The 27,875-nt window shown below is 48.2% G+C and overlaps 1 protein-coding gene across 1 annotated transcript in view; it reads right to left on the reverse strand.

The window, feature by feature from the left end:
- Nucleotides 1–27,875, reverse strand: part of kiaa0586 (KIAA0586 ortholog) — a 129,402-nt gene that overhangs the window by 47,035 nt on the left and 54,492 nt on the right. The window contains 8 exon segments of the mRNA XM_029687723.2: nt 5,866–5,958; nt 12,465–12,566; nt 12,692–12,873; nt 16,546–16,728; nt 17,840–18,017; nt 19,111–19,401; nt 21,844–21,916; nt 27,518–27,777. Coding sequence (XP_029543583.2) covers nt 5,866–5,958; nt 12,465–12,566; nt 12,692–12,873; nt 16,546–16,728; nt 17,840–18,017; nt 19,111–19,401; nt 21,844–21,916; nt 27,518–27,777 — 1,362 coding nt within the window.

A 27,875-nucleotide genomic window follows, 5' to 3' on the forward strand; every position in this document is an offset into this window, starting at 1 on the left:
AGAGAGAGAACGAGAGAGAGAGAGAACGAGAGAGAGAGAGAACGAGAGAGAGAGAGAGAGAACGAGAACGAGAGAGAGAACGAGAGAGAGAGAGAGAACGAGAGAGAGAGAGAGAACGAGAGAGAGAGAGAGAACGAGAGAGAGAGAACGAGAGAGAGAGAGAATGAGAGAGAGAGAGAGAGAACAAGAGAGCGAGAGAGAGAGAGAGAACGAGAGAGAGAGAGAGAGAGAGAACGAGAGAGAGAGAAAGAGAGAGAGAGAACGAGAGAGAGAGAGAATGAGAGAGAGAGAGAATGAGAGAGAGAGAATGAGAGAGAGAACAAGAGAGAGCGAGAGAGAGAGAGAACGAGAGAGAGAGAGAGAACGAGAGAGAGAGAGAGAGAGAACGAGAGAGAGAGAAAAAGAGAGAGAGAACGAGAGAGAGAGAGAATGAGAGAGAGAGAACGAGAGAGAGAGAGAGAATGAAAGAGAGAGAATGAGAGAGAGAACAAGAGAGAGCGAGAGAGAGAGAGAGAAGAGAGAGAGAGAGAGAGAGAGAACGAGAGAGAGAGAGAACAAGAGAGAGAGAACGAGAGAGAGAGAGAATGAGAGAGAGAGAATGAGAGAGAGAGAACAAGAGAGAGCGAGAGAGAGAGAGAACGAGAGAGAGAGAGAATGAGAGAGAGAGAGAAAGAGAGAGAGAGAACGAGAGAGAGAGAGAGAACAAGAGAGAGAGAGAGAGAGAACGAGAGAGAGAGAGAGAGAGAGAGAACGAGAGAGAGAGTGAACAAGAGAGAGAGAACGAGAGAGAGAGAGAATGAGAGAGAGAGAGAAAGAGAGAGAGAACGAGAGAGAGAGAGAACAAGAGAGAGAGAGAGAGAGAACGAGAGAGAGAGAGAGAGAACGAGAGAGAGAGAGAGAGAACGAGAGAGAGAGAGAACGAGAGAGAGAGAGAGAGAACGAGAGAGAGAGAGAGAGAGAGAGAGAGAACGAGAGAGAGAGAGAGAGAGAGAGAGAGAGAGAGCGAGAGAGAGAACGAGAGAGAGAGAGAAGCGAGAGAGAGAGAACGAGAGAGAGAGAGAACAAGAGAGAGAGAGAACGAGAGAGAGAGAGAGAGAGAACGAGCGAGAGAGAGAGAGAACGAGAGAGAGAGAACGAGAGAGAGAGAGAGAGAGAACGAGAGAGAGAGAGAACGAGAGAGAGAGAGAACGAGAGAGAGAGAGAGAGAGAAAGAGAGAGAGAACGAGAGAGAGAGAGAGAGAGAACGAGAGAGAGAGAACGAGAGAGAGAGAACGAGAGAGAGAGAGAGAACGAGAGAGAGAGAGAGAGAGAGAGAGAGAGAGAGAGAACGAGAGAGAGAGAGAACGAGAGAGAGAGAGAGAGAGAACGAGAGAGAGAGAGAGAGAGAGAACGAGAGAGAGAGAGAACAAGAGAGAGAGAACGAGAGAGAGAGAGAGAACGAGAGAGAGAGAACGAGAGAGAGAGAGAACGAGAGAGAGAGAGAGAACGAGAGAGAGAGAGAACGAGAGAGAGAACGAGAGAGAGAGAGAACGAGAGAGAGAGAACGAGAGAGAGAGAGAACGAGAGAGAGAGAACGAGAGAGAGAGAGAATGAGAGAGAGAGAGAATGAGAGAGAGAGAATGAGAGAGAGAGAGAGAACAAGAGAGCGAGAGAGAGAGAGAACGAGAGAGAGAGAGAGAGAGAACGAGAGAGAGAGAGAAAGAGAGAACGAGAGAGAGAGAGAATGAGAGAGAGAGAGAATGAGAGAGAGAATGAGAGAGAGAACAAGAGAGAGCGAGAGAGAGAGAGAGAACGAGAGAGAGAGAGAGAGAGCGAGAGAGAGAACGAGAGAGAGAGAGAACAAGAGAGAGAGAACGAGAGAGAGAGAGAATGAGAGAGAGAGAGAAAGAGAGAGAGAGAACGAGAGAGAGAGAGAACAAGAGAGAGAGAGAGAGAGAACGAGAGAGAGAGAGAGAGAGAACGAGAGAGAGAGAGAGAGAGCGAGAGAGAGAGCGAGAGAGAGAGAGAGGGAGAGAGGGAGAGAGAGAGGGAGAGAGAGAGAACGAGAGAGAGAGAGAGAGAGAGAGAGAGAGAGAGAGCGAGAGAGAGAGCGAGAGAGAGAGAGGGAACGAGAGAGAGAGAGAACGAGAGAGAGAGAGAACGAGAGAGAGAGAGAACGAGAGAGAGAGAACGAGAGAGAGAGAGAACAAGAGAGAGAGAGAGAGAGAGAACGAGAGAGAGAACGAGAGAGAGAGAGAGAGAACGAGAGAGAGAGAAGAGAGAGAGAGAGAGAGAGAACGAGAGAGAGAGAGAACGAGAGAGAGAGAGAATGAGAGAGAGAGAAAGAGAGAGAGAGAACGAGAGAGAGAGAGAGAAACGAGAGAGAGAGAGAGAGAACGAGAGAGAGAGAAGAGAGAGAGAACGAGAGAGAGAGAGAGAGAGAACGAGAGAGAGAGAGAGAGAACGAGAGAGAGAGAGAGAACGAGAGAGAGAGAGAACGAGAGAGAGAGAGAGAACGAGAGAGAGAGAGAACGAGAGAGAGAGAGAACGAGAGAGAGAGAACGAGAGAGAGAGAATGAGAGAGAGAGAATGAGAGAGAGAGAGAGAGAGAGAGAACGAGAGAGAGAGAGAAAGAGAGAGAGAGAACGAGAGAGAGAGAGAATGAGAGAGAGAGAGAATGAGAGAGAGAGAATGAGAGAGAGAACAAGAGAGAGCGAGAGAGAGAGAGAGAACGAGAGAGAGAGAGAGAGAGAGAGAGAAGAGAGAGAGAGAGAGAACAAGAGAGAGAGAACGAGAGAGAGAGAGAACGAGAGAGAGAGAGAGAACAAGAGAGAGAGAACGAGAGAGAGAGAGAGAACGAGAGAGAGAGAACGAGAGAGAGAGAGAACGAGAGAGAGAGAGAGAACGAGAGAGAGAGAGAGAACGAGAGAGAGAGAGAGAACGAGAGAGAGAGAGAACGAGAGAGAGAGAACGAACGAGAGAGAGAGAGAGAACGAGAGAGAGAGAACGAGAGAGAGAGAGAACGAGAGAGAGAGAACGAGAGAGAGAGAATGAGAGAGAGAGAGAATGAGAGAGAGAGAATGAGAGAGAGAGAGAACAAGAGAGCGAGAGAGAGAGAGAGAACGATAGAGAGAGAGAGAGAGAGAGAACGAGAGAGAGAGAGAAAGAGAGAACGAGAGAGAGAGAGAATGAGAGAGAGAGAGAATGAGAGAGAGAATGAGAGAGAGAACAAGAGAGAGAGAGAGAGAGAACGAGAGAGAGAGAGAGAGAGCGAGAGAGAACGAGAGAGAGAGAGAACAAGAGAGAGAGAACGAGAGAGAGAGAGAATGAGAGAGAGAGAGAGAAAGAGAGAGAGAGAACGAGAGAGAGAGAGAACGAGAGAGAGAGAGAGAGAGAACGAGAGAGAGAGAGAGAGAGAACGAGAGAGAGAGAGAGAGAGAGAGAACGAGAGAGAGAGAGAACGAGAGAGAGAGAGAGAACGAGAGAGAGAGAGAACGAGAGAGAGAGATAACGAGAGAGAGAGAGAACGAGAGAGAGAGAGAACGAGAGAGAGAGAGAGAACGAGAGAGAGAGAGAGAGAACGAGAGAGAGAGAGAGAACGAGAGAGAGAGAGAACGAGAGAGAGAGAACGAGAGAGAGAGAACGAGAGAGAGAGAGAATGAGAGAGAGAGAGAGAACAAGAGAGCGAGAGAGAGAGAGAGAAAGAGAGAGAGAACGAGAGAGAGAGAAAGAGAGAGAGAGAACGAGAGAGAGAGAGAATGAGAGAGAGAGAGAATGAGAGAGAGAGAATGAGAGAGAGAACAAGAGAGAGCGAGAGAGAGAGAGAGAACGAGAGAGAGAGAGAGAACGAGAGAGAGAGAGAGAGAGAGAACGAGAGAGAGAGAGAAAAAGAGAGAGAGAACGAGAGAGAGAGAGAGAATGAGAGAGAGAGAGAAAGAGAGAGAGAGAACGAGAGAGAGAGAGAGAATGAGAGAGAGAGAATGAGAGAGAGAACAAGAGAGAGCGAGAGAGAGAGAGAGAACGAGAGAGAGAGAGAGAGAGAGAGAACGAGAGAGAGAGAGAACAAGAGAGAGAGAGAATGAGAGAGAGAGAATGAGAGAGAGAGAACAAGAGAGAGCGAGAGAGAGAGAGAACGAGAGAGAGAGAGAGAGAACGAGAGAGAGAGAGAGAGAGAGAGAGAACGAGAGAGAGAGAGAGAACGAGAGAGAGAGAGAGAGAACGAGAGAGATAGAGAGAACGAGAGAGAGAGAGAGAACGAGAGAGAGAGAGAACGAGAGAGAGAGAGAACGAGAGAGAGAGAATGAGAGAGAGAGAGAGAACAAGAGAGAGCGAGAGAGAGAACAAGAGAGAGAGAGAGAACGAGAGAGAGAGAGAACAAGAGAGAGAGAGAGAACGAGAGAGAGAGAGAGAGAGAGAGAGAGAGAGAGAGAGAGAGAGAGAGAACGAGAGAGGGAAAGTCTGCCAAAAGGGGACTGTTTGAAGTTTTCTGCTTGGTCAAAACATTTAAATAAATAAATAGCTAAATAGTGTTAGGGTGTTGAGGTGAGGACACTCTAGTAGCTGGCGTCTATACACGGTTGTGTAACACAACAGACTCAGCCCATGTTTCATGATCTCTCTTTTTTGACTGGATGCATTGTTTTGATGGGGTTTTAAAAACAACTCTTCATTGGGTTGTTGGGAAACGTTAAAGAGTGATTGCAGGGAAAGATCGCAATTTTAAAAAGAGCTTAATTATGGGAAATGGTTCCAGATCACATTAAAACTTTTACAGCTTTAACTTTTTTGGTAATGTGTGCATTACTTATTGGATCAATCTCTCTGATCCAAATGACCACAATTTGAAACAATGAGAGGACAGAGTAGCCCAGACAGTGATTCAGCAGCAGGCAGCAACTGAACCCTACTAATACATCTCAAATGGCACCATATTCACTATGTAGTGCCCTACTTTTTCCATTTGGGACACCATTTCCTACCAAATGTAAAACTCCCTCTCCTAACATAATTTCCATTGCATATCAATTCCACACAAAGCTACACTTCAAACCGGCCTTGTTTGAGAATGTTGTTCACTTCCCGACCAAAAGAGGGCACTGTGGAACCATAGAGATGTTCTTCAATTCAAACCCCCTTTTTATTCCAATACCTTTCTTTCTCTTTCTTTCCTTTCTGACAGCTGTGGAGCCTGTTGTTCTCCTAAGCCTCCTCACACAATCATGACAACAGGAGCATTTCTATGTTAACAAACTATTTGCCCTTGTGTGACCGCGAGGAACCTGCCTTAATGGCCCGATTTGCGTCAGTGCTGCTTTGGCCTCTTGTTAGCGGTGAATATGGAAAGCTGATGGTTTGTGTGGATTTGCTGATTGAGGGGATGTAGGTTTACATAACATACAAATTCCTCGCGAAGCCACGGTGGAGGGCTGCTGGAGAAAGACAGTGCATCAAGCGAAGAGAAAACGTACAACAGCTATTACAAAGGAAGGTGAAAAAACATAGGCCTATTATTGACGAGAGTTTCTAATTAAATGAACATCCATTTATGATGACTTGAATTATTATTGTTTTTTTATGCGTGGAAGGGAGGAGAAATTCAAAGCTCTGTGGCACCGCTCTGAATATCGCTATCTCGTTGGCATGCAAAGGTGACACACTGTATGAAAATCAAATGAATAAAATAATCTATTCCTTTTGCACAATTTCAAATCAGCCTTCTAAGGAGGTGAATGTCAAGGGAGAAGGATATAGGGTTAAAAGTGTTGGACGCAGCAGACCTGATCTCTAGATGCCCTTGAGCTGGTGACTCAGATGCCACATACTTCCTACACACACAGGACTGGGCACACACAGACACGCAAAAATGGATTTTCACGTGGACTCTACCTGGGCAATGTCAGCAACCTCCAGGAAATGTGTTCCGGGGAAAACGCTCTCCTCCTCATCATCCATCTCTTCATCATGCCTCCCCTCCGCACTCTGCAATAAAGAGGACGGCTAGATTATAGTCCTTATTTAACCCGTCTAACTATTGGGTTCAAAAGGTGAATTAACACTCATTCCCTCCAGCTATGGCAGACCTGCAGTTCATGCTAGACAATGACAAAATGCCTGGAAAACCAATTATTATCGATAGGGTTGTGGTGACATTCTAAGATTTGTGTGCGGCTATTGACCGTAAACAATAAACAACAACGCCCTGGGAGAGAGAGACAATTATGAAGCGCTTTCCAACTCCTCCTGCTTCCCATTCATAAAGTACAACCCGATCAATCCAACGCAACGGGCCGATCGAAAATCTGCGGGAGCCTCTCGCTGAGTCCCGCCCGTCCAAATATTGAATCTATGATAGGAAAAACAACTGCTCTTCAAGCTCAGTGATTTCTTTCGGCGTGATTGCAGGAGGTACCGATACGAGCACCATTCAGCGGTGTTCTTGATTATTCCCTACATACAGTGCACTCACCCCATGTAGTGTGAGTCTCCGAATCAACTTGGAAAGTTTATTACATTAGTTCAATGAGCTAACCGTGGCTCAGACTGAAACCAGTGTTTGGCACCAGGTTTATTCACATACTGTCCCACACAGCACAGGATTACAGGAGAACGAAGCCTCCGTATTCAGCAGAAAACACACTGCTTATGACTGATTGAGAGGCCTGTGATACATATGCACTAGTTGCTGTAGTAAACACACAAAATAACCTGCTTGGTTCAAATGCTTGATTCATTTCCCATGGACTCCCCTTGCAGCATGCCAGTACTATACGGAGTAGTAGACGGTTTTCATTTAACAGACCATTTGATTGACAGGTGCTATTAGGCTACCGGGTAAGGAATTTGGTCATTAAAAGGAATACCATTGTGCTAATGAGTGTAGTTACCAGTGCGCATTGGGCCGCCCGGGTTGTATTGGGCCGTCCGGGTTGTATTGTGTTGTATTGGGCCGTCTGGGTTGTATTGAGCCGTCTGGGTTGTATTGGGTCGTCCGGGTTGTATTGTGTTGTATTGGGCTGTCTGGGTTGTATTGTGTTGTATTGGGCCGTCTGGGTTGTATTGGGCCGTCCGGGTTGTATTTTTGCTGTCCGGGTTGTATTGTGTTGTATTGAGCCGTCTGGGTTGTATTGGGCCGTCCGGGTTGTATTGGGCCGTCTGGGTTGTATTGTATTGGGCCGTCCGGGTTGTATTGTGTTGTATTGGGCCATCCGGGTTGTATTGGGCCGTCTGGGTTGTATTGGGCCATCTGGGTTGTATTGGGCCGTCCGGGTTGTATTGTGTTGTATTGGGCCGTCTGGGATGTATTGAGCCGTCTGGGTTGTATTGTATTGGGCCGTCCGGGTTGTATTGTGTTGTATTGGGCCATCCGGGTTGTATTGGGCCGTCTGGGTTGTATTGGGCCGTCCGGGTTGTATTGGGCCGTCCGGGTTGTATTGGGCCGTCCGGTTTGTATTGTGTTGTATTGGGCCGTCCGGGTTGTATTGGGCCGTCCAGGTTGTATTGTGTTGTATTGGTCCGTCTGGGTTGTATTGGGCCGTCCGGGTTGTATTGGGCTGTCCGGGTTGTATTGTGTTGTATTGGTCCGTCTGGGTTGTATTGAGCCGTCTGGGTTGTATTGGGCCGTCCGGGTTGTATTGTGTTGTATTGGGCCGTCCGGGTTGTATTGGGCCGTCCGGGTTGTATTGTGTTGTATTGGGCCGTCCGGGTTGTATTGGGCCGTCTGGGTTGTATTGTGTTGTATTGGGCCGTCCGAGTTGTATTGGGCCGTCCGGGTTGTATTGGGCCGTCCGGGTTGTATTGTGTTGTATTGGGCCATCCGGGTTGTATTGGGCCATCCGGGTTGTATTGGGCCGTCCGGGTTGTATTGGGCCGTCTGGGTTGTATTGTGTTGTATTGGGCCGTCCGAGTTGTATTGGGCCGTCCGGGTTGTATTGGGCCGTCCGGGTTGTATTGTGTTGTATTGGGCCATCCGGGTTGTATTGGGCCATCCGGGTTGTATTGGGCCGTCTGGGTTGTATTGGGGCGTCCGGGTTGTATTGTGTTGTATTGGGCCGTCCGGGTTGTATTGGGCCGTCCAGGTTGTATTGGGCCGTCCGGGTTGTATTGTGTTGTATTGGGCCGTCCGGGTTGTATTGGGCCGTCTGGGTTGTAATTGTGTTGTATTGGGCCGTCTGAGTTGTATTGGGCCGTCCGGGTTGTATTGGGCCGTCCGGGTTGTATTGTGTTGGTTTGGGCCATCCGGGTTGTATTGGGCTGTCCGGGTTGTATTGGGCTGTCCGGGTTGTATTGGGGCGTCCGGGTTGTATTGGGCTGTCCGGGTTGTATTGTGTTGTATTGGGCCGTCCAGGTTGTATTGGGCCGTCCGGGTTGTATTGTGTTGTATTGGGCCGTCTGGGTTGTATTGAGCCGTCTGGGTTGTATTGGGTCGTCCGGGTTGTATTGGGTCGTCCGGGTTGTATTGGGCCGTCCGGGTTGTATTGGGCCGTCCGGGTTGTATTGGGCCGTCTGGGTTGTATTGGGCCGTCTGGGTTGTATTGGGCCGTCCGGGTTGTATTGGGCCGTCCGGGTTGTATTGGGCCATCTGGGTTGTATTGGGCCGTCCGGGTTGTATTGTGTTGTATTGGGCCGTCTGGGATGTATTGAGCCGTCTGGGTTGTATTGTATTGAGCCGTCCGGGTTGTATTGTGTTGTATTGGGCCATCCGGGTTGTATTGGGCCGTCTGGGTTGTATTGGGCCGTCCGGGTTGTATTGGGCCGTCCGGGTTGTATTGGGCCGTCCGGGTTGTATTGGGCCGTCCGGGTTGTATTGTGTTGTATTGGGCCGTCCGGGTTGTATTGGGCCGTCCAGGTTGTATTGTGTTGTATTGGTCCGTCTGGGTTGTATTGGGCCGTCCGGGTTGTATTGGGCTGTCCGGGTTGTATTGTGTTGTATTGGTCCGTCTGGGTTGTATTGAGCCGTCTGGGTTGTATTGGGCCGTCCGGGTTGTATTGTGTTGTATTGGGCCGTCCGGGTTGTATTGGGCCGTCCGGGTTGTATTGTGTTGTATTGGGCCATCCGGGTTGTATTGGGCCGTCTGGGTTGTATTGTGTTGTATTGGGCCGTCCGAGTTGTATTGGGCCGTCCGGGTTGTATTGTGTTGTATTGGGCCATCCGGGTTGTATTGGGCCGTCCGGGTTGTATTGTGTTGTATTGGGCCGTCCGGGTTGTATTGTGTTGTATTGGGCCATCCGGGTTGTATTGGGCCGTCCGGGTTGTATTGGGGCGTCCGGGTTGTATTGGGGCGTCCGGGTTGTGTTGTATTGGGCCGTCCGGGTTGTATTGGGCCGTCCGGGTTGTATTGGGCCGTCCGGGTTGTATTGTGTTGTATTGGGCCGTCCGGGTTGTATTGGGCCGTCTGGGTTGTAATTGTGTTGTATTGGGCCGTCTGAGTTGTATTGGGCCGTCCGGGTTGTATTGGGCCGTCCGGGTTGTATTGTGTTGTATTGGGCCATCCGGGTTGTATTGGGCCGTCCGGGTTGTATTGGGCCGTCCGGGTTGTATTGGGCTGTCCGGGTTGAATTGGGGCGTCCGGGTTGTATTGGGCTGTCCGGGTTGTATTGTGTTGTATTGGGCCGTCCAGGTTGTATTGGGCCGTCCGGGTTGTATTGTGTTGTATTGGGCCGTATTGAGCCGTCTGGGTTGTATTGGGCTGTCCGGGTTGTATTGTGTTGTATTGGTCCGTCTGGGTTGTATTGAGCCGTCTGGGTTGTATTGGGCCGTCCGGGTTGTATTGTGTTGTATTGGGCCGTCCGGGTTGTATTGGGCCGTCCGGGTTGTATTGTGTTGTATTGGGCCGTCTGGGTTGTATTGTGTTGTATTGAGCCGTCTGAGTTGTATTGGGCCGTCCGGGTTGTATTGGGCCGTCCGGGTTGTATTGTGTTGTATTGGGCCATCCGGGTTGTATTGGGCCGTCTGGGTTGTATTGGGCCGTCCGGGTTGTATTGGGCCGTCTGGGTTGTATTGGGGCGTCCGGGTTGTATTGGGCCATCTGGGTTGTATTGAGCCGTCTGGGTTGTATTGGGTCGTCCGGGTTGTATTGGGCCGTCCGGGTTGTATTGGGCCGTCCGGGTTGTATTGTGTTGTATTGGGCCGTCCGGTTTGTATTGGGCCGTCAGGGTTGTATTGTGTTGTATTAGGCCGTCTGAGTTGTATTGGGCCGTCCGGGTTGTATTGGGCCGTCCGGGTTGTATTGTGTTGTATTGGGCCATCCGGGTTGTATTGGTCCGTCTGGATTGTAATTGTGTTGTATTGGGCCATCCGGGTTGTATTGGGCCATCCGGGTTGTATTGGACTGTCCGGGTTGTATTGGGCTGTCCGGGTTGTATTATGTTGTATTGGGCCGTCCGGGTTGTATTGGGCTGTCTGGGTTGTATTGTGTTGTATTGGGCCGTCCGGGTTGTATTGGGCCGTCCGGGTTGTATTGGGCCGTCCGGGTTGTTTTGGGGCGTCCGGGTTGTTTTGGTGCGTCCGGGTTGTATTGGGCCGTCTGGGTTGTATTGGGCCGTCCGGGTTGTGTGGGACCGACCGGGTTGTATTGAGCCGTCTGTGGCGGTAGGTGAGTGAGTGTGAGAGAACTGAGAGCTGCAGTGTTTGTTGTGGACTGCGGATAAAGCTCCAGGACTTGGAGGGCAGAGTGTTGCAGAGAGAGAGGCACAGAACCAGAACACATTATCATTCCACTCAGTCAGCACGGGGGGGTGAGAGATGGACCGGACAGATCAGGCCAATAGTGGCCAGGTGATTCCCTACTACCTCAGTGAGACAGAGGAAGAAAATGGCCACCCACACTTAAAACACACTTCCCTGCTCAGTGGCCAGACTTCATAGAAAATGAACAGACACAGGTCTACTATGTTCTAAACTAAACTGATAACCAAAGAACAGCAGAGCGGAACAGACATTTTTTAATCTCTCAAAAGTAGCCCTCAGACAGTGTGGAATGCTAGAATATCAAGTACATAGCAAGACATGACTCAACTGAAGGAGTACTTATGACAAAGACATTACTGCCAGGACGGTGATAGGAATGAGAACACATTTAGACCACCAGAGAAAACCGGATAGCCGACTCCAGGAATCTTTCAGCAATTCTAGGACATAACCAAAGCTGCAATCAGCATAACTGCTGTGTGACCAGCAGTATTATGAGGAGGAGGAAGAATGCTCACTGCAGCAGTCAGACATCAGCCATACCTCTACAGCACTGCTTTGTCCTTGCATCGACTGACTCCCACTGCAAGCACAGAGATTGATAACCCACATCCGTTGCCAGGCAACCATATGTGCCTGCCTGACTGGAGCGGAGTTGAATTTGTAAGAGAGAGAGAGCGAGTGGCCGGGGCCCTTAAGTGTGAGCAGCACTGCAGCCTGGCAGGCTCCACCACAGTCTTGTCAGAGGAGGCTGCTGAGGGGAGGACGCCTCATAATAATGGCTGGAACGGAGTGAACAGAATGGCATCAAAGATCCGGAAACCATGTGATCGATACCATTCCAATCTTTCCGCTCCAGTCATTACCACGAGCCCGTCCTCGCCAATTAAGGTGCCACCAACCTCCTGTGAGTCTTATTAATCATTCACTTCCACACACACACTCACGGTGGAAATATTTGCGTGGGAGCAACACACACACACACTCACACACACACACACATCTCATTGCAAAAAAATGTGCTGTGCTGCATGAAGAGAAAAAAGCTCTCTCCTATAAGCCACCAGAAGCCCCCGTGGTCTGGAGCTGGGCCAAGCTCAGAGGGCCAAACTGCCATCTATAGCCAGTGAATGGTCTGCCACAAGCTGCTATATGGGATACATTATAGGCCCTCTTCCCACAACACCATCACAGCCAATCCAGCATGGAGACATTACTGAGGAAGGCTAGCGGCGTCATGAATCAAACAGTCTGGGAGAGATTGGCACCCTATTCCCTATGTAGTGCATAGGGCTCTGATCAAAAGTGGTGCACTATATAGGGAATAGGGTGCCATTTGGGATGCATCCTGTGGAAACGTTAGCAGGCAAGAAACAAAGGTGTCTACAGAACAGGAGCAGGCATCACGGCAGGCACGGACAACCCCCAGCCCTGGGACCACTCCCTCCTCTCCCTCCCCATAAGGATACTGTTACACCTCTCACTCAATGCTCCTTTTCTACCCCAGTCTGTGGACTCAGCAAGAAGGGAGTCCCGGTCTGGGGGCAAGCAGGAGGGGGGGTGTCTTATGTCCTGGGGAGTGTGGAAAGGTATTGGGGGGAAAGGTACTGAGTGCAGTCCTGCACACCATAGTACAACCACACGTTTCACTGGCCTGGTCTAGATGCTGATTGATGGATGATTTTGAGGCTGAGCCCATTACAGCATAATGTTACTGCATAATACTGGGCCTTCACGCAGCTGGCTAGGGGTGGGCGAGGGGAGACAAGTCACATTTCTCATTGGGGTGTTACTGTACCTGTATGTCTGGAGGAGCAGCAGCAGGAGGTGGTGGTGGAGAGGGAGCTGGGCTCTGGATGGGGGTTGGCGTGTAGGGTTCGATATTCACACTGGGCTGAACCTGGTGCATTCAGAGCGAGAGTTCAGATGCATGATTAGACAGTCCACACAACGATGCCATTCCATTTGGGATGATTGGCCACAACCAGGCAGATATCGAGGCTGACCGATGAGGCGGAGCCTTACTTGCACTTGAAGCTGTGCTCGTCTTCTCCTCGGGCCAGACGTCACCTCCGGCACGGCCACGGTGGGTTTGCGGGGGGCGGGGGCCGGTCTGGGTGGGGAGGGGGGCATGGAGGTGGTCACTGGCCGGTCACTGATGAGTACACGGGAGGGCTGGGGGGCCAATCCATCCACTCTGGGCTGGCCTGGAGGTAGAGAGAGGGAGACATGTCAAATACGGTCTCAATTAGACACACAAGACCCAAAGTCAGCAGACGCTAAAATCAAACTAAACAGTATGCTGAAGAGGTACTTCCTGCGAAGTGTCTAGAGGCAAGACTGTTAAACACTGGTGGTTGGTTATAATCATGGCACTGAGCGACCGTCAACGAAAAGTCACCAAGGGAAAAAACAAGTTGTTTGTTGTTTCAAGCACTAGCGTATGATGATACATGCAAGGGGAGGCCATAATATCGCATGCTAGATGCACTTAAGAAGAGAGAGGGGTACGTCTCTCTCTCTCTCTCTCTCTCTCCCTCGTTCTCCTCCACTCTCTGTCTCTCCCTTCCAGCTCATAAGAGTATATCCCCTTGGTGCAGAGCAGATAATATCTCAACCGTGTTTACACAACACGGGGGTAGTGAACAGTGAAGAGCATTACGTGCTGGGCGTGCTAAGAGCTGCTCTCCTCCCGTGGCCGGCTCGCTCCGCCTGTGGAAAGCACCGAGCACAGAGAGCACACCTGGCTCGTATCTCTCCTGAGCTGCTGTTCGGGTCCGTTGTGGGAAGAGGAGGGCTGTAAACGCCATCCTAAATAATAACTCTCACACTCTTTTGTCCTCCACACATCTGCCAACCTGGGACGCTGCCCACTGGACCCGCGCGCCACTCGGCATCTGTTTGGCGAGGGGGAGTTTGGGAAAACTAGCTGATAAGTTCAGACAGAGTGTAGTTTGGTTGTAGGATTTGTTACTGGACTCGTTGGTGAGGGCTTCTGTTGATGAGTTAACGCCTATTAAGATATTAAGAGACACGTGGCCATGCAAGCCCAGCCCTAAAACACCCTGTAATATAACACACAGGATTACATTAACGTAAATCTGCTCGGAGCACAGCGGACGACAGAAAGCTGTTTATCCAGCTCTGAGCCCGTAGCTGGGGAAACATAAGCTTTATGATTTCCATCATTTGGCTGAAGGACATCCAAAAAGGGGGACTTCTTTTTTTGTTAGTTCATTCGGAGCAAGTGGCTCTGAGTCATTTGGAATGTGCAAGTACTTTTTATGGAAAACACGTGGGCAGGGTTGGTCGGTTGTGTAACTGCTGGCAGTATAGGAAAACCATCCCAGCTCATTTGCAGTCGTCCTCCTCGCCCCAAGACGGGGTCGAATGTAAATAGAACTGGAAGGAGAACCAAGCCAAAATAGCAGATAATGAGACACAAGGAACGGATGCAGAATGCTGGTATTCAAACCCAGTGACCAACAACATGTACGAGATGGGAAACAAAGAAGTCAGTGTGTGGAGTGATTTTAGGGAAAGTGTGGCCTTGCTGCTGTACACTGATACCCTACGGGGTTCACAAGCAAGAAAAGCAGCACACAGATTCCAATGTGTCTGACCAACCACTCTGATAGAAGACTTGTCTCCAGCACAGCACAGAGAGAGAAAGAGAGAGAGAGAGAGAGAGAGAGAGAGAGAGAGAGAGAGAGAGAGAGAGAGAGAGAGAGAGAGAACGAGAGAGAGAGAACGAGAGAGAGAGAACAAGAGAGAGAGAACGAGAGAACGAGAGAGAGAACGAGAGATAGAGAGAGAGAACGAGAGAGAGAACGGGAGAGAGAGAGAACGAGAGAGAGAACGAGAGAGAGAGAGAACGGGAGAGAGAGAGAACGAGAGAGAGAGAGAACGAGAGAACGAGAGAGAGAGAACGAGAGAGAGAGAGAGAGAGAGAGAGAGAGAACGAGAGAGAGAGAGAGAGAGAGAGAGAGAGAGAGAGAGAGAGAACGAGAGAGAGAACGAGAGAGAACTGTCCTGAGCTGTGCCTCTGTGTGTCGGAGGGAGTGAGAGTGGGAGCGGGAGCATCTGTAGCAGATGAAAGGGCTGGCAGGCTCCTGGAGGCCTCCACCCTCCCCGGGGATGCATAGCCAGAGAAGAAGAATTAGGCCAGCTCTAATCTCTACCCTCACAACGTGACACACGGTCTCTGACTAGCTAACACACACACTCAGACCGACTGCTCTGCTCTGCTCTCCCAGTCCTAACCCCTTCCAGACATAAGTTACCATCCTCATCAGTTATTAATGGAAGCCAGAAACTTTCATCTCAGGCCTACTTATTTAGGAGTGGCAGAGTCTGGTCTAGTGGTAGTGCCGCAGACTCCAGACCACACGTGCCCTCTGCCTCTACTCTCGGTCTCCCCCTGGGTTCACTGTCTCACCGGCGCAAAGAGTATTCAAATGATACCTGAAACAGGAAGTCCTGCATAGATATGGTGATGCCATAGATATAGAAACACCATACGGAAGCTGTGTTGTGATTAACCAGGGAGTTGCATGCAGTACACATTTATGACATTGATTATATATATATATATATATATATGCTGCTATAGGAACGTAATTGTCAGAATTAGCTACCCAGATTTATAGACTCAGATTATAGACTGCATAACAGCTAGAGAGCTTTACTATGGGGCGGCATTACGGTGCTGCGAAGGGCAGGAATCGGGCAAACCCCCGTGCAGACAGACACACTGATAAATCACCCTTTATTGTCCTTGAGAGGGAACCATCAAGACACTCCCAAATAAGCCCCAACACTAACAAGTGCGTGTGTTTGTGTGTCCCACTAACACATGGGGACGAGTCTGTGTTGGAGAGTAAAGGAACTTGTCCCTCTCTCGAACACAGTAATGAGAGAGACACTGCATTGCAGATGCTATTACCGGTCTTCTTTTGTTCTCTCCGTCTGAAAAACCCCCCACCGGCACTCGAGGTCAACAAAGCAGACAGGAGACAAGAGACAAATGATCTCCCGCTGTTTGAACAAAAACATTTGATTTAATTCTATTTGATTCCGTTTCAGATACGACGCGTCATTCATTTGACTTGGCTGCTGGCCAATTACAGGTTATTACTGTAGCTCCTATCAGAAATGCCCATTTAGCTTTTTGTGTGTGTGGAGGTGCTGAGGGTATCATCATACATTTTTAAACCAAAATAGAAAATAAACATATTTCTCAAAATAACGATATAAATTCAACGAATGTCGATAGAAGTTTAGGCGAGGTCATCCTCATTCGAGGAAAGGGAACATGCTATCTTGTAAAAACGTACAGAACTCGCTACGCCAAAAAACGTTTCAATAAGCAAAAATGACGATTGCCTGAGAAAGCAGTCGATCAGATGCAGCTCCTCAAACAAATGAGAGAGCCAGGACCTACTTGGAGTTTATTCAAATAGAGGTTTGGAATTAGAAAAAGAGAGAGGGAAAAGAAGCTAGAATTAAGCCTTAAACTGAGAAGCTTCATTGTAATACTAATTAAGGCCTTTAGATTCCTCGTCTCCCCTCAACATTACTTTGTGCCCGTGTGTGTTTGGTCCGTGTCACAATCCAGTGACCTTTCAGCTGAGAGAGGATGGAGACGAACAGAGTGGCACACCACGCACTGAGGCACCGCACTCCTGTAATAGGTCAGCCCAGGAACCATTTTATTGCAGTGAGATGGCCTTCGAGGCACAGCCAACAAACAGTAGAGAGAGAGTTGTGTTAGCTAGCTTCCAATGGGAAAATTGGAATTGGTGTTCGAGTCAAAACAGTAAGGGTCGGAACGGTGGTGTAAAATGGGTATATCGGCCCCAGGTAGAGTCCAGTCTCACCCAGTGGGATGGCCATGGGGATGAGGTACCCCTCCAGCGAGGTCCCAGGGTGGTACTGGGCTCCTCCACGGGTCGGGCTGAAGATGTACTGAGGTTCATTGGGTATGGCCGGGTACAGGGGAGAGGAGACTGACCGTCCATGGGGGAGATTGGTCTGGGTCTTCGATGACTTCATCTTCACCCCTGGGGGGGGGGGGGAGAGAGAGAGAGAGAGAGAGAGAGCGAGAGAAGAGCGAGAAGGAGAGAGAGAGAGAGAGCGAGAGAGCGATAGAGAGAAGGAGAGAGAGAGAGAGAGTGAGAAGGAGAGAGAGAGAGAAGGAGAGAAGGAGAGAGAGAGAAGGAGAGAGCGAGAGAGTGAGAAGGAGAGAGAGAGAGAGAGAAGGAGAGAGAGAGAGAAGGAGAGAGAGAGAGAAGGAGAGAGAGAGAAGGAGAGGGAGAGAGGAGAGAGAGAGAGAGAGAGAGAGAGAAGAGAGAGAGAGAGAGAAGGAGAGATAGAGAGAGAGAGAGAGAGAGAGAGAGAGAGGAGAGAGAGAGAGAGAGAGAGAGAGAGAGAGAGAGAGAGAGAGAAGAGAGAGAGAGAGAGAGAGAGAGAGAGAGAGAGAGAGGAGAGAGAGCGAGAAGGAGAGAGAGAGAAGGAGAGAGAGAGAAAGAGAGAAAGACAGAGAGAGAGAGAGAGAGAGAGAGAGAGAGAGAGCTCGTGATTAAGTGCTAAAGGAAGCGACAGAGAGAACACGTCACATGAACAACTGTGGGAAGACATAAGCCTGTTGAGATCTCTGGTGAGCCACTCACCTCTCTACCACTCACCTCTCTGCCACTCACACTCTCTACCACACACTCTCTGCCACTCACACTCTCTGCCACTCACACTCTCTGCCACTCAACTCTCTGCCACTCACACTCTCTGCCACTCACACTCTCTGCCACTCAACTCTCTGCCACTCACACTCTCTGCCACTCACACTCTAACACTCAGCTCTCTACCACTCTCTGCCACTCACCTCTCTACCACTCACCTCTCACACTCTCTACCACTCACACTCTCTCCCACTCACACTCTAACACTCAGCTCTCTACCACTCTCTGCCACTCACACTCTCTACCATTCACCTCTCACACTCTCTACCATTCACCTCTCACACTCTCTACCATTCACCTCTCACACTCTCTACCATTCACCTCTCACACTCTCTACCACTCACCTCTCACACTCTCTACCATTCACCTCTCACACTCTCTACCACTCACCTCTCACACTCTCTACCACTCACCTCTCACACTCTCTACCACTCACCTCTCACACTCTCTACCACTCTTGGCCGCGGGGCTTTGGATTTTGGAGAGGGAGAGTTAAATCGGAGATAGGGCCCTTTCTTCAGTGTCCTCCGATTGCCTTCGTACAGAGCCTTCCCATACAGTTTCACCAAATACTCCTCTCCATCCTGGTTTGACGTCATCTCTCCACACTGACTCTGTAATAGGAATAGACTATGAAACTACTGTGTGTGTGTGTGTGTGTGTGTGGTGTGTGTCTGTGGAACCGATGAAGCTACTTTTTGCACTTCAGCGCCACTGATTCTTGTACCGAGTGTTGTTTTTCTCAGCCTCCAGCTATTTTCTTTCAACCTTATATCTGAAGCGCTGTCCGTGTGGCTTGTCCTTCCTGTGTTTGCGTAATAAAGAGAACACCTAACAGGCTTGTACACAAAGTAACGGCCACATGGATACTGCACTGACCTGCATAGAAGACCTGATGCCATTTCACATGCTTTATTTCTGAGGAATGTTACTAGCTTTATTGTGCATTGTTGGGAAAGAGCTGGCAAGTCAAGCATGTCACTGACCTGTTTTACACCCGCTGTATGTGTGACCCCAAAAAAATTGAAACTGAAAGTTGAAAGTGGATAGAGCTGACACAGGGGTATACTAAGCACTGTCCGGGTCGCTTGGTTCTGTCTGCACGTTGTTCTTGGGCTCATTGGAAACGCGGTCGGCCATTAAGCATTAAAAGGAATGCAACTTGGAGATAAGCAGGCTCGTTCTTTGTCTGGTTCAGGTGTCGTTGCTACTTATCAATGTGGGAGGAAACATATGGCCCCGTTTAGAAAACCTCATTTCGTTGAACCGACGTGGCGGAAGCTTCCGAAATGCCGTGTCTGTGTCCAGATGGGAAGACAAGCAGGACACGCGACGGAGCGGTGCGACCACTTTGCTGTTCGGTTCCCGTCGACAAGTCGGTCAACACTCGAAACACTAAAACGGATGACATGAGTAAATAAAGGGTTTCAGAAAAGCAAAGACAGCAGGTTGTGTTCAAAGAGACAGTATAGATACGGGCTGTGATGTCACGCTGCTAATGGTCTGTTGATGAGTGAAATGAAGGGGGTGTATGGTTCAGTGCTGTCAAAGGCTGAATTTATTGGGTCGAGCTGAGAGGCTGAGAGCTGGCAGGGCAGCAGTCGTCTTTGTCCCAAATGGCACCCTATTCCCTATATAGTGCCCTGGTCAAACGTAGTGCACTACACAGGGAATAGAGAGCAGGTTCAGTGCTGTCATGTTGCTCACCACCTGATGAGATGGAGATGGTCTCAGCCTCACACTGGGGGCAGCGGTGTGTTTGCGTCTGTTCAGCTCCTCGGTGCTTTCGGTCTGTCCTCTGCCGGCTCTCTGACAGGGCTTACTTCCTGCTGTTCGAGGCCGCCCAGTCTGACTCCTGCTCTTCACGTCATTAAGCCTACAGGTGGTGGTGTCCTTCTTGGTCCCTCTGTCTTTCTGGGGCAACACGGCGGCAGCAGCAGAGGACTCTCTGACTTTAGCTCTCGTCTGAGCAACAAGGTCTTCTTTCGTAATGTCGGCCTGCCACAAAAAAACAACAACCAAGCAACGGGGGATTTACTCGAGGACAGCATTTAGTGACCTATCTTGGGATAGTCCTTTGTTCAGAAATGGTCATTGTCTTCTTCAGCTAAAACTGAAAGCCTCGCACAAAGACAATGGATTCAGATGTTACAGACAAATAACAGACAACATCCAGCCATGAGACACATTTGAACCCTATTCCCTTTATAAAGCACTACAAGAGTAGTGCACTATAGAGGGAACAGGGTGCCGTTTAGGACGCATCCCATGGCCGTAATCTAAACAAATTTCTTCAGGTTCAGCAGATTAATTATATACAGTACCAGTCAAAAGTTTGGTCACAGGTTTGGTCAAGGGTTTAAAAACCCCCAACTATTTTCTACATTGTAGAATAATAGTGAAGACATCAAAACTATGAAATAACACATGGAATCATGTAGTAACCAAACAAGTGTTAAAACAAATGAAAATAGATTTTATATTTGAGATTCTTCAAAGTAGTCGTCCTTTGCCTTGGTGACAGCTATGCACACTCTTGGAATTCTTTCAACCAGCTTCACCTGGAATGCTTTTGAATGTTCCCACATATGCTGAGCACTTGTTGGCTGCTGTTCCTTCACTCTGTGGCCCAACTCATCCCAAACCATCTCAATTGGGTTGAGGTCGGGTGATTGTGGAGGCCAGGTCATCTGATGCAGCAGTTCATCACTCTCCTTCTTGGTCAAACAGCCCTTACACATCCTGGAGGTGTGTTGGGTTATTGTCCTGTTGAAAACAAATGACAGTCCCAATAAGTGCAAACCAGATTGAATGGCGTATCGCTGCAGAATGCTGTGGTAGCCATGCTGGTTAAGTGTGCCTTGAATTCTAAACAGTGTTACCAGAAAAGCACCACCACGCCACCACACCTCCTCCATGCTTCACGGGAACCACACATGCGGAGATAATTCGTTCACCTACTCTACGTCTCACAAAGACACTGCGGTTGGAACCAAAAGACATATTTCTACCAATCTAATGTCCATTGCTTGTGTTTCTTGGCCCATGCAAGTCTCTTCTTCTCATTGGTGTCCTTTAGTAGTGGTTTCTTTGCAGCAATTCGACCATAAAGGCCCGATTCATACATTTTCCTCTGAACAGTTGATGTTGAGATGTACGTGAACTCTGTGAAGCATTTATTTGGGCAGCAATTTCTGAGGCTGCTAACCCTAATGAACTTATCCTCTGCAGTAAAGGTAACTCGGTCTTCCTTTCCTGTGTCGGTCCTCATGAGAGCCAGTTTCATCATAACGCTTGATGGTTTTTGAGACTGCACTTGAAGAAACTTCTTGAAATGTTCTGGATTGACTGACCTTCATGTCTTAAAGTAATGATGGACTGTTGTTTCTCTTTGCTTATTTGAGTTGTTCTTGCCATAATATGGACTTTTACCAAATAGGGCTATCTTCTGTATACCACCCCTACCTTGTCACAACACAACTGACTGGCACAAATGCATTAAGAAGGAAATAAATTCCACAAATGTACATTTAACAAGGCACACCTGTTAATGGAAATGCATTCCAGGTGACTACCTCATGAAGCTGGTTGAGAGAATGCCATGAGTGTGCAAAGGTCTCATCAAGGCAAAGGGTGGCTACTTTGAAGAATCTCAAATATAAAACACATTTTGTTTAACACTTCTTTGGTTACCACATGATTATTTCAGAGTTTTGATGCCTTCACTATTATTCTACAACGTAGAAAATAGCAAAAAAGAAAGAAAGAAAAACCCTGGAATGAGTAGGTGTGCCCAAACTTTTGACTGGTACTGTAGACATTTGGACGTGAGGACATGAAAGCCTGGGGACATTTATTTGGCACAGTCAGCAGTCATTACCGCTGCTCAAACGCACTTCTTTCTATGGAGCATCACTCTTCTTCTACCACAGTGAAATTGTGAACCATCAACTCGGAGTTTGAGTCAAATCTCAACTGTGCCAGAAAGATTTTTTCAAAAAAAAAAGAAAAAAAAGAAAAAGAGAACCAGTTGGAATATGCTCTCTGCTGCAAAGCCTAGAAAAAAGGGCGGCTGAACTCAGTCCCTCGCGGCTTTTGTGGCCGAGATATTTACTTTCAAACAGCACGGAGCATTTAAACCAAATTGCATGGATTATTTTGATCTCTCAGAGGAGGACTAAGGGTTGAAAATAAGTTGAAAGACTTGACTTGAAAAATATCGTTTTCTGGATCGCATACCACTCTGGCAGACTACTTAGAGTAATGTCAACGAAATGTAATATCTTATGGGGTGTCGGGTGATCATAAGACACTTTGATCTGGCACTATTCAACTGGACATGTTGTGCACCATATGCTGATCCAACTGGACCAAAAACAAAAACGGCAGTTGGAACGAACCAACTGAAATGACTCAAGGTGACCTTCTGAAATGACTCACCTGGATATCCTTGCTCAGGGCGATGATCCATGCATCCACAGTCTTCTTGATCCTGACTTCTTCTGTGGTGTCCCTGGAACACATGGATGCTTTACCATGCTGGAGCTGCAGCCAACGTCCCCAACTTACCAACGGACTGTACCCCCATCCACACCGCATAACATAAATCACGCAGTATTGCCCTTCCCAGGACACTCAACCATATCAACGTGAACTCGTAACACAGCACTTGATGTGTTTCCGTATGAGGAAACACTAAGTATGTGTCATAATAACGGGAATGGGTGCGTCCTGTTCATTTTAACTCAACCGGTAGCTGGCTCCACTAGACTAGAGCATCGTCTGTCTACCCATATCAACACACACTTGGAACCAGATGATCTAGTATATCCCTAATATACCGTACTGTGTCATCAGCACAACAGATCAATACACTTTTTTTTCTCTACTCCCTACATCTAGCCATGTTATTTTTACTTTTGATTTGATCTTTAACTCTGCGTTGCTGGATAAGGACCCGTAAGTAAGCATTTCACGGTTAGTCTACACCTGTCGTCTACGAAGCATGTGACAAATACAATTTGATTTGACTTCATCAGCTATGGATATGAGAACGGCAGAGGGATATAATCAGAGGGTAAGACCACATTATGCAGATCCCACTTTCTCCTCTCCTTTTGTATTTCTGTAGCACCGCGCCAGCTATCCAGACAGAACAAGGAATAAGAGTTAGAGAGAGGGTACTGAGGCTTGACAGATTCCTACCAGAACTCAGAATCAATGCAGCAGCTCAGTGAGGAAAGCCCACCAGGGCTGCTGTGTGTGTGTGTTTACGCAAGTGTGTGTGTGTGTGTGTGTGTGTGCGTCAAGCGAGGCAGGGAGGCAGCTAGCTCCTCATTTTGATGCTGAGGAGAGAGTCGCTGTCTCTGGGCAGAAAAATGCCATCTCCCTTTCCCTCTGAGATCCTGAGGAGTGAGGGGGTGGGGGGGTCTGGTCTCTGCTGTGAGGTGAGCAGCTGGCTGAATTGGGAGGGGAGAGGGAGAGTGGAGGGTAGAGGAGGGTAGAGGAGAGGGAGTTGAGCTTTATTGACACAGACCCAAACCTCATTACCCATACAGATGAAGCTACCCTCCATGGCTGCATTAGCTCCAAGCCCTGGTGTCTCTTTGAGTGTGTGATCTGGGATGGATCTACCTAATCAGGCGATGCCTCCAGACACAAAAATATATAATAATAATAATAATAATTTGTCACAGGTGCAGTGAAATGTGTTGTTTTACAGGGTCATCCATAGTAGTACGGCGCCCCTGGATCAAGTAAGGGTTAAGTGCCTTGCTCAAGGGCACATCGACCGATTTTTCACCTTGTCGGCTTGGGTTTTCGAACCAGCGACCGTTCGGTTACTGGCCCAACAGTCTAACCGCCAGGCTACCTGCCGCCCAAGTGTGTCAGTCATCAGTTCAGCATGTGACCTTCAGTAAACGACTTGCTTCGAAAACAAACCTGTACTATTATTATTCTAGAATGTTCACCACGCCTGATTATACCTTTATTGTAACAGGCTTTTGTCCATGATGGCAAACATATCAACTGCTGGACAAAATTCAATGTAAAACATTTAAATGAGAGCTGAAAGCGGAGGCCTGGGAATCACACAGCCAATATGCAATGATTCATACAGATGGTAAGAAATTACCAGAACTAGCCCTAATGGTAGTTGTCTGCAGGCATAATATCCCCATTGGAACAGCATCAGGAAATTCTCTGGAATATGGGAAACAGGAACTGTGCGTCACTGTCTATGAGGTCGAGGAGAGAGAGCACCACGACTCAACTATTCTGTAATCCAACACAGAAACAACAACAGACAAGGCTGCCTGAACCCCTGCCGAGAAATGTTTTGTTTGAAAAATTCAAACAACTGTCTGTGCCAACTGCCAAGGGTCGTGGACAAATGGCTGTCTGCTTCTAATTTACAGACTGGGGATATCGGGATTCATATTTAAGCCAGAGACAGCATGTGTCCGGCAGCACAACGCTGGAGAGGCCAAACAAAAGAAATGAGAGGAAATAAATCTAATCGAGAACAGTTTTTGAAAAAGAACAAGAGCGCTGTGGAGTGGTGATAGTGGAAGTAGTCCACCAACTCTAGGAACACAGATACTGCAGACAGGCAGAGACAGGTGTGGACCGGGGCCAGGACCCCCGTCCAAGTGTGTTCTCACTGAACCCACCCGGTGAGCTATAACACAAGTAAACAGAGCACAGACTGCCACGCTTGTTTGAGCAATTGAGATGGAGGCACATTTTTGTTTGCAAATGGCTTCATTAATATGTTGTGTGGAAATAGATGGCATTAAGTCACACCCCTGCTTCATTTTACAATGTCATGCCATACAAATGACTGAATCCATCAGGCAACCATCCAGTCACATTTGAGGGGGATGTCAAGCCGTCCGCTACAGTTCCCTCCCCCTTACCTGAGCATCTGGCAGCCCCATCCTAGTCCTGTGACCTTTCCAATGAAGGAAAAGACTGACGCCATTATGGGGGGGGGGGGGGGGGGGGCAGCTGCATCAATCAGTGTGTTTGTGTTGTCATGCTCTGACATTAGCTCAGAGCTGATTATCGGCCGGCTGCCATTTTGGAGATGATCAGCGTACGAGCTGCCATTTTGGCTCAGGTTGGTTTTAGTTATATTATAATACGAGGTGGAGGGAGTAGTGTCCCACTGAGCCAACATTTAAAAAAACAAACTGAAAACACATCATACCGTAGTAATGTGTGTTGTGTGGTTGCTATGTGATGACATCGTCTGAGTAACCTGTTCACTGTACTTTCCTTTATGTTGAAATCCTATGGTTCCTGTCGTTGCCTGTTCTCTGGACAGATTTATCATTCACACCATGTATAGTCCTTGGGATTAGAACACCATATTGAGTGAACCCATGCGACTCAAATCAGTGAAATTGCTGTGGTCTGAGAAGCTTTGTCCACTCTAGTAATGATATTTTTCTGGTGTAATCTAGCTCCTTCAGTGCGGGAGAGAATTAGAACCTGTTTCTATGATTGGAAGAGCATTGAAAACTCCTGTTATATTATGGCTGTAATGAGATGACTTTTCACCCAGAGAGAGACTCTGTATCATTATGCTAAAGACCACTCCTTTCTGAAGGACCCTGTCTGTGTGCTGTGGAAGTAAGGCAGCCAAACGGTCTCCATTTCAATGTTTAAACCACTTATTCCGCACTCCATTAAAGAGCGAAAGAGAGCGAGAGAGAGAGAGAGAGAGAGAGAGAGAGAGAGAGAGAGAGAGAGAGAGAGAATGAGACAGAGCTCAGCCTTGGGTGCTGCATCGCAAGCCATTAGGCAATCTCACCCACGTGAACTTTATTAATGTCACAATGAATCTCTAGGCAAGAAAAGGCATCGCTCCGCCACCACTCCATAAGATGAATGCAACGCTTCGGATGTGTAGCGGATATTTATACCGAACAAAAATATAAACATAACATGCAACAATTTCAAAGATTTTACTGAGTTACAGTTCATATAAGGAAATCAGTTAATTTAAATAATTGCATTAGGCCCTAACCTTAGCCCCTAACCTAATGCCTTGATAGGACATAGGCCCACCCACTGGGGAGCCAGGCCCAGCTAATCAGAATGAGTTTTTTCCTACAAAAGGGCTTTACACAGAAATAAATAGTTCTCAGTACCCCCCTCCCTCTCCTCAGACGATCCCACAGGTGAAGAAGCTGGATGTGGAGGTCCTGGGCTGGCGTGGTTACACGTGGTCTGCGATTGTGAGGCCGGTTACGTACTGCCAAATTCTCTAAAACGACACTGGAGGTGGCTTATGGTAGAGAAATGAACAATAAATTATCTGGCAACAGCTCTGATTGACATACCTGCAGTCAGCATGACAATCGCACGCTCCCTCAAAACTTGAGACATCTGTGGCATTGTGCTGTGTGACAGAATGGCACATTTTAGAGTGGCCTTTTATTGTGCCCAGCACAAGGTGCACCTCTCTAATGACCAGGCTGTTTAATCAGCTTCTTGATATGCCACACCTGTCAGGGGGATGGATTATCTTGGCGAAGGAGAAATGCTCACTAACAGGGATGTAAACAAACTTGTGCAAAAATAAAAACATGGGACCAACACTTCACATGTGTTTATATTTTTGTATATACTTCAAATAACCTCTCTCTTTTATATGAGGAAGTGATTTGACCATTTCTTGGCTTGTTTGAAAGGCAGTAAACAAACAAACAAACACAACCAAACATCTCCTGAGATTTACAACGTTGATTAATCAATGGTCTCTCCATGCTTTCACAAAAGTTCTCCCTGTTCAGTTCTCCAGAAACAACATGGCAGGATGGCCTACTGGATACTAATGTTGGCAAGGAAGGGAAACAAAAAAATCAGTCAAGAATGAAAGAAATGACATTCATTTGTGTACCATTACCTTACCATGAATAAATAAGGTACCATTTCCCTGGGTAAAACCTCCAGGGTCCTCACCGTCTCTCAAGCAGACTCACTGAGAAGAAGGATAGTGGAGGGAAGCACTGAGATGTCCCTACATGCCAAACATCTGCTACGTTACAGATTCTCACTGCTCATCACAACATTACATGTCTATCTATGCTAGGTGCAGTTAGCGCATTAACCAAAAGGTTGCTAGTTCGAATCCCCGAGCAGAGAAATCTGTGGATCTGCCCCTTGAGCAAGGTATTTAACCCTAATTGCTCCAGGATCGCTGTCAATAATGGCTGATTCCATTTCACACCTCGCACAGGTTACCTTCCACTTGCAGTGAAACAGGACAAATATAAGCGTCCCCAGTTTCCAGTCAGTCACTTCAGAGTCCACATCTCACATAGAATTTATTGGGTCGAGCTGAGAGGCTGAGAGCTGGCAGGGCAGCAGTTGTCTTTGTCCCAAATGGCACCCTAATCCCTATGTAGTGCACTACTTTTAACCAGGGGCCATGGGGAATAGGGCGTCATTTGGGACGCATCCCGCCCTCTCCTCCCCACTGACAACTGCCTGTCATAGGGATTGTTCCATTTGGCTTAGACCTCCGCAGCCTCCAGTGTGCTCTCAACAGGAGATACACAGCTCTCAACAACGGAGCTCAGCGCAGGCAATCACTGCCCTGAATTCTCCCAATTTGCCCTCCGCACATTCCCCACTTGACAACAACAACCCAAAATGCTGCGAGGACATTTATTATAGTCAGAAAGTTTCTCCAGGGATAGATTTGCTTGAATGACCATGCTGGGGGACTGTTGGGCTTGTTCTCCATCTTTAACATCTCTACCCTCACATCGGTGGTGATACATACTGGTGGTGGAGGGGAGTCACCTCAAACATTTAAACTGCTTAGAGTTCAACAAAGGTTCTATTAAGGAAATGATCTGTTTATGTCCATTAAAGCTTGTCTCTTTAGTTGCCACATCCATTTTTTTGACTGATAAATTAACGATAGGATATTATACCCATTGATGCCTCATGAGCTTAGTTCAACTGTCGTACCCCATCAGAACCCAGAATATGAACTTGTTTTACTCCAATGTTTGGAAACAACATTGGCGTAACATTCAGGCTCATTTTAGCCCCAAGCTGCAGGGGAGACCGGAGCAGTCCACCTGTGTGTTACCTGTTGCAGGAGAGTGCCTCTAACTGGGAGTGCAGGGTCTCTCCGTCCTTAGCCCTCAGCATGGCCTCCACATTTTCCTCCAGGGTCTTCTTGTGTCGTTGGACCTGCCGGAGGACCCTCTCAGCATCCTCAAACATGGAGGGGCACGGCCGGCTCTGCTGCAGCAGGGTGGGGGTGGGCCTGGCGGGAGGCAGGGGGAGGACTGGAGGGAGCACTACGGCCACCTCTTCCCGAGACTGTCGGGGGGAGGGTGGGGGGACCTTTAGATGACACATGCACAGTTCACCACAGAGGCATATATTTAGAAAGAAAGATCTAGATTTCAATGGATATCTCGATTACCTTTGGCTCTACACAT

The sequence above is a fragment of the Oncorhynchus nerka genome, linkage group LG18, assembly GCF_034236695.1.
Source record: "Oncorhynchus nerka isolate Pitt River linkage group LG18, Oner_Uvic_2.0, whole genome shotgun sequence".
Taxonomy (NCBI): Eukaryota; Metazoa; Chordata; class Actinopteri; order Salmoniformes; family Salmonidae; genus Oncorhynchus; species Oncorhynchus nerka.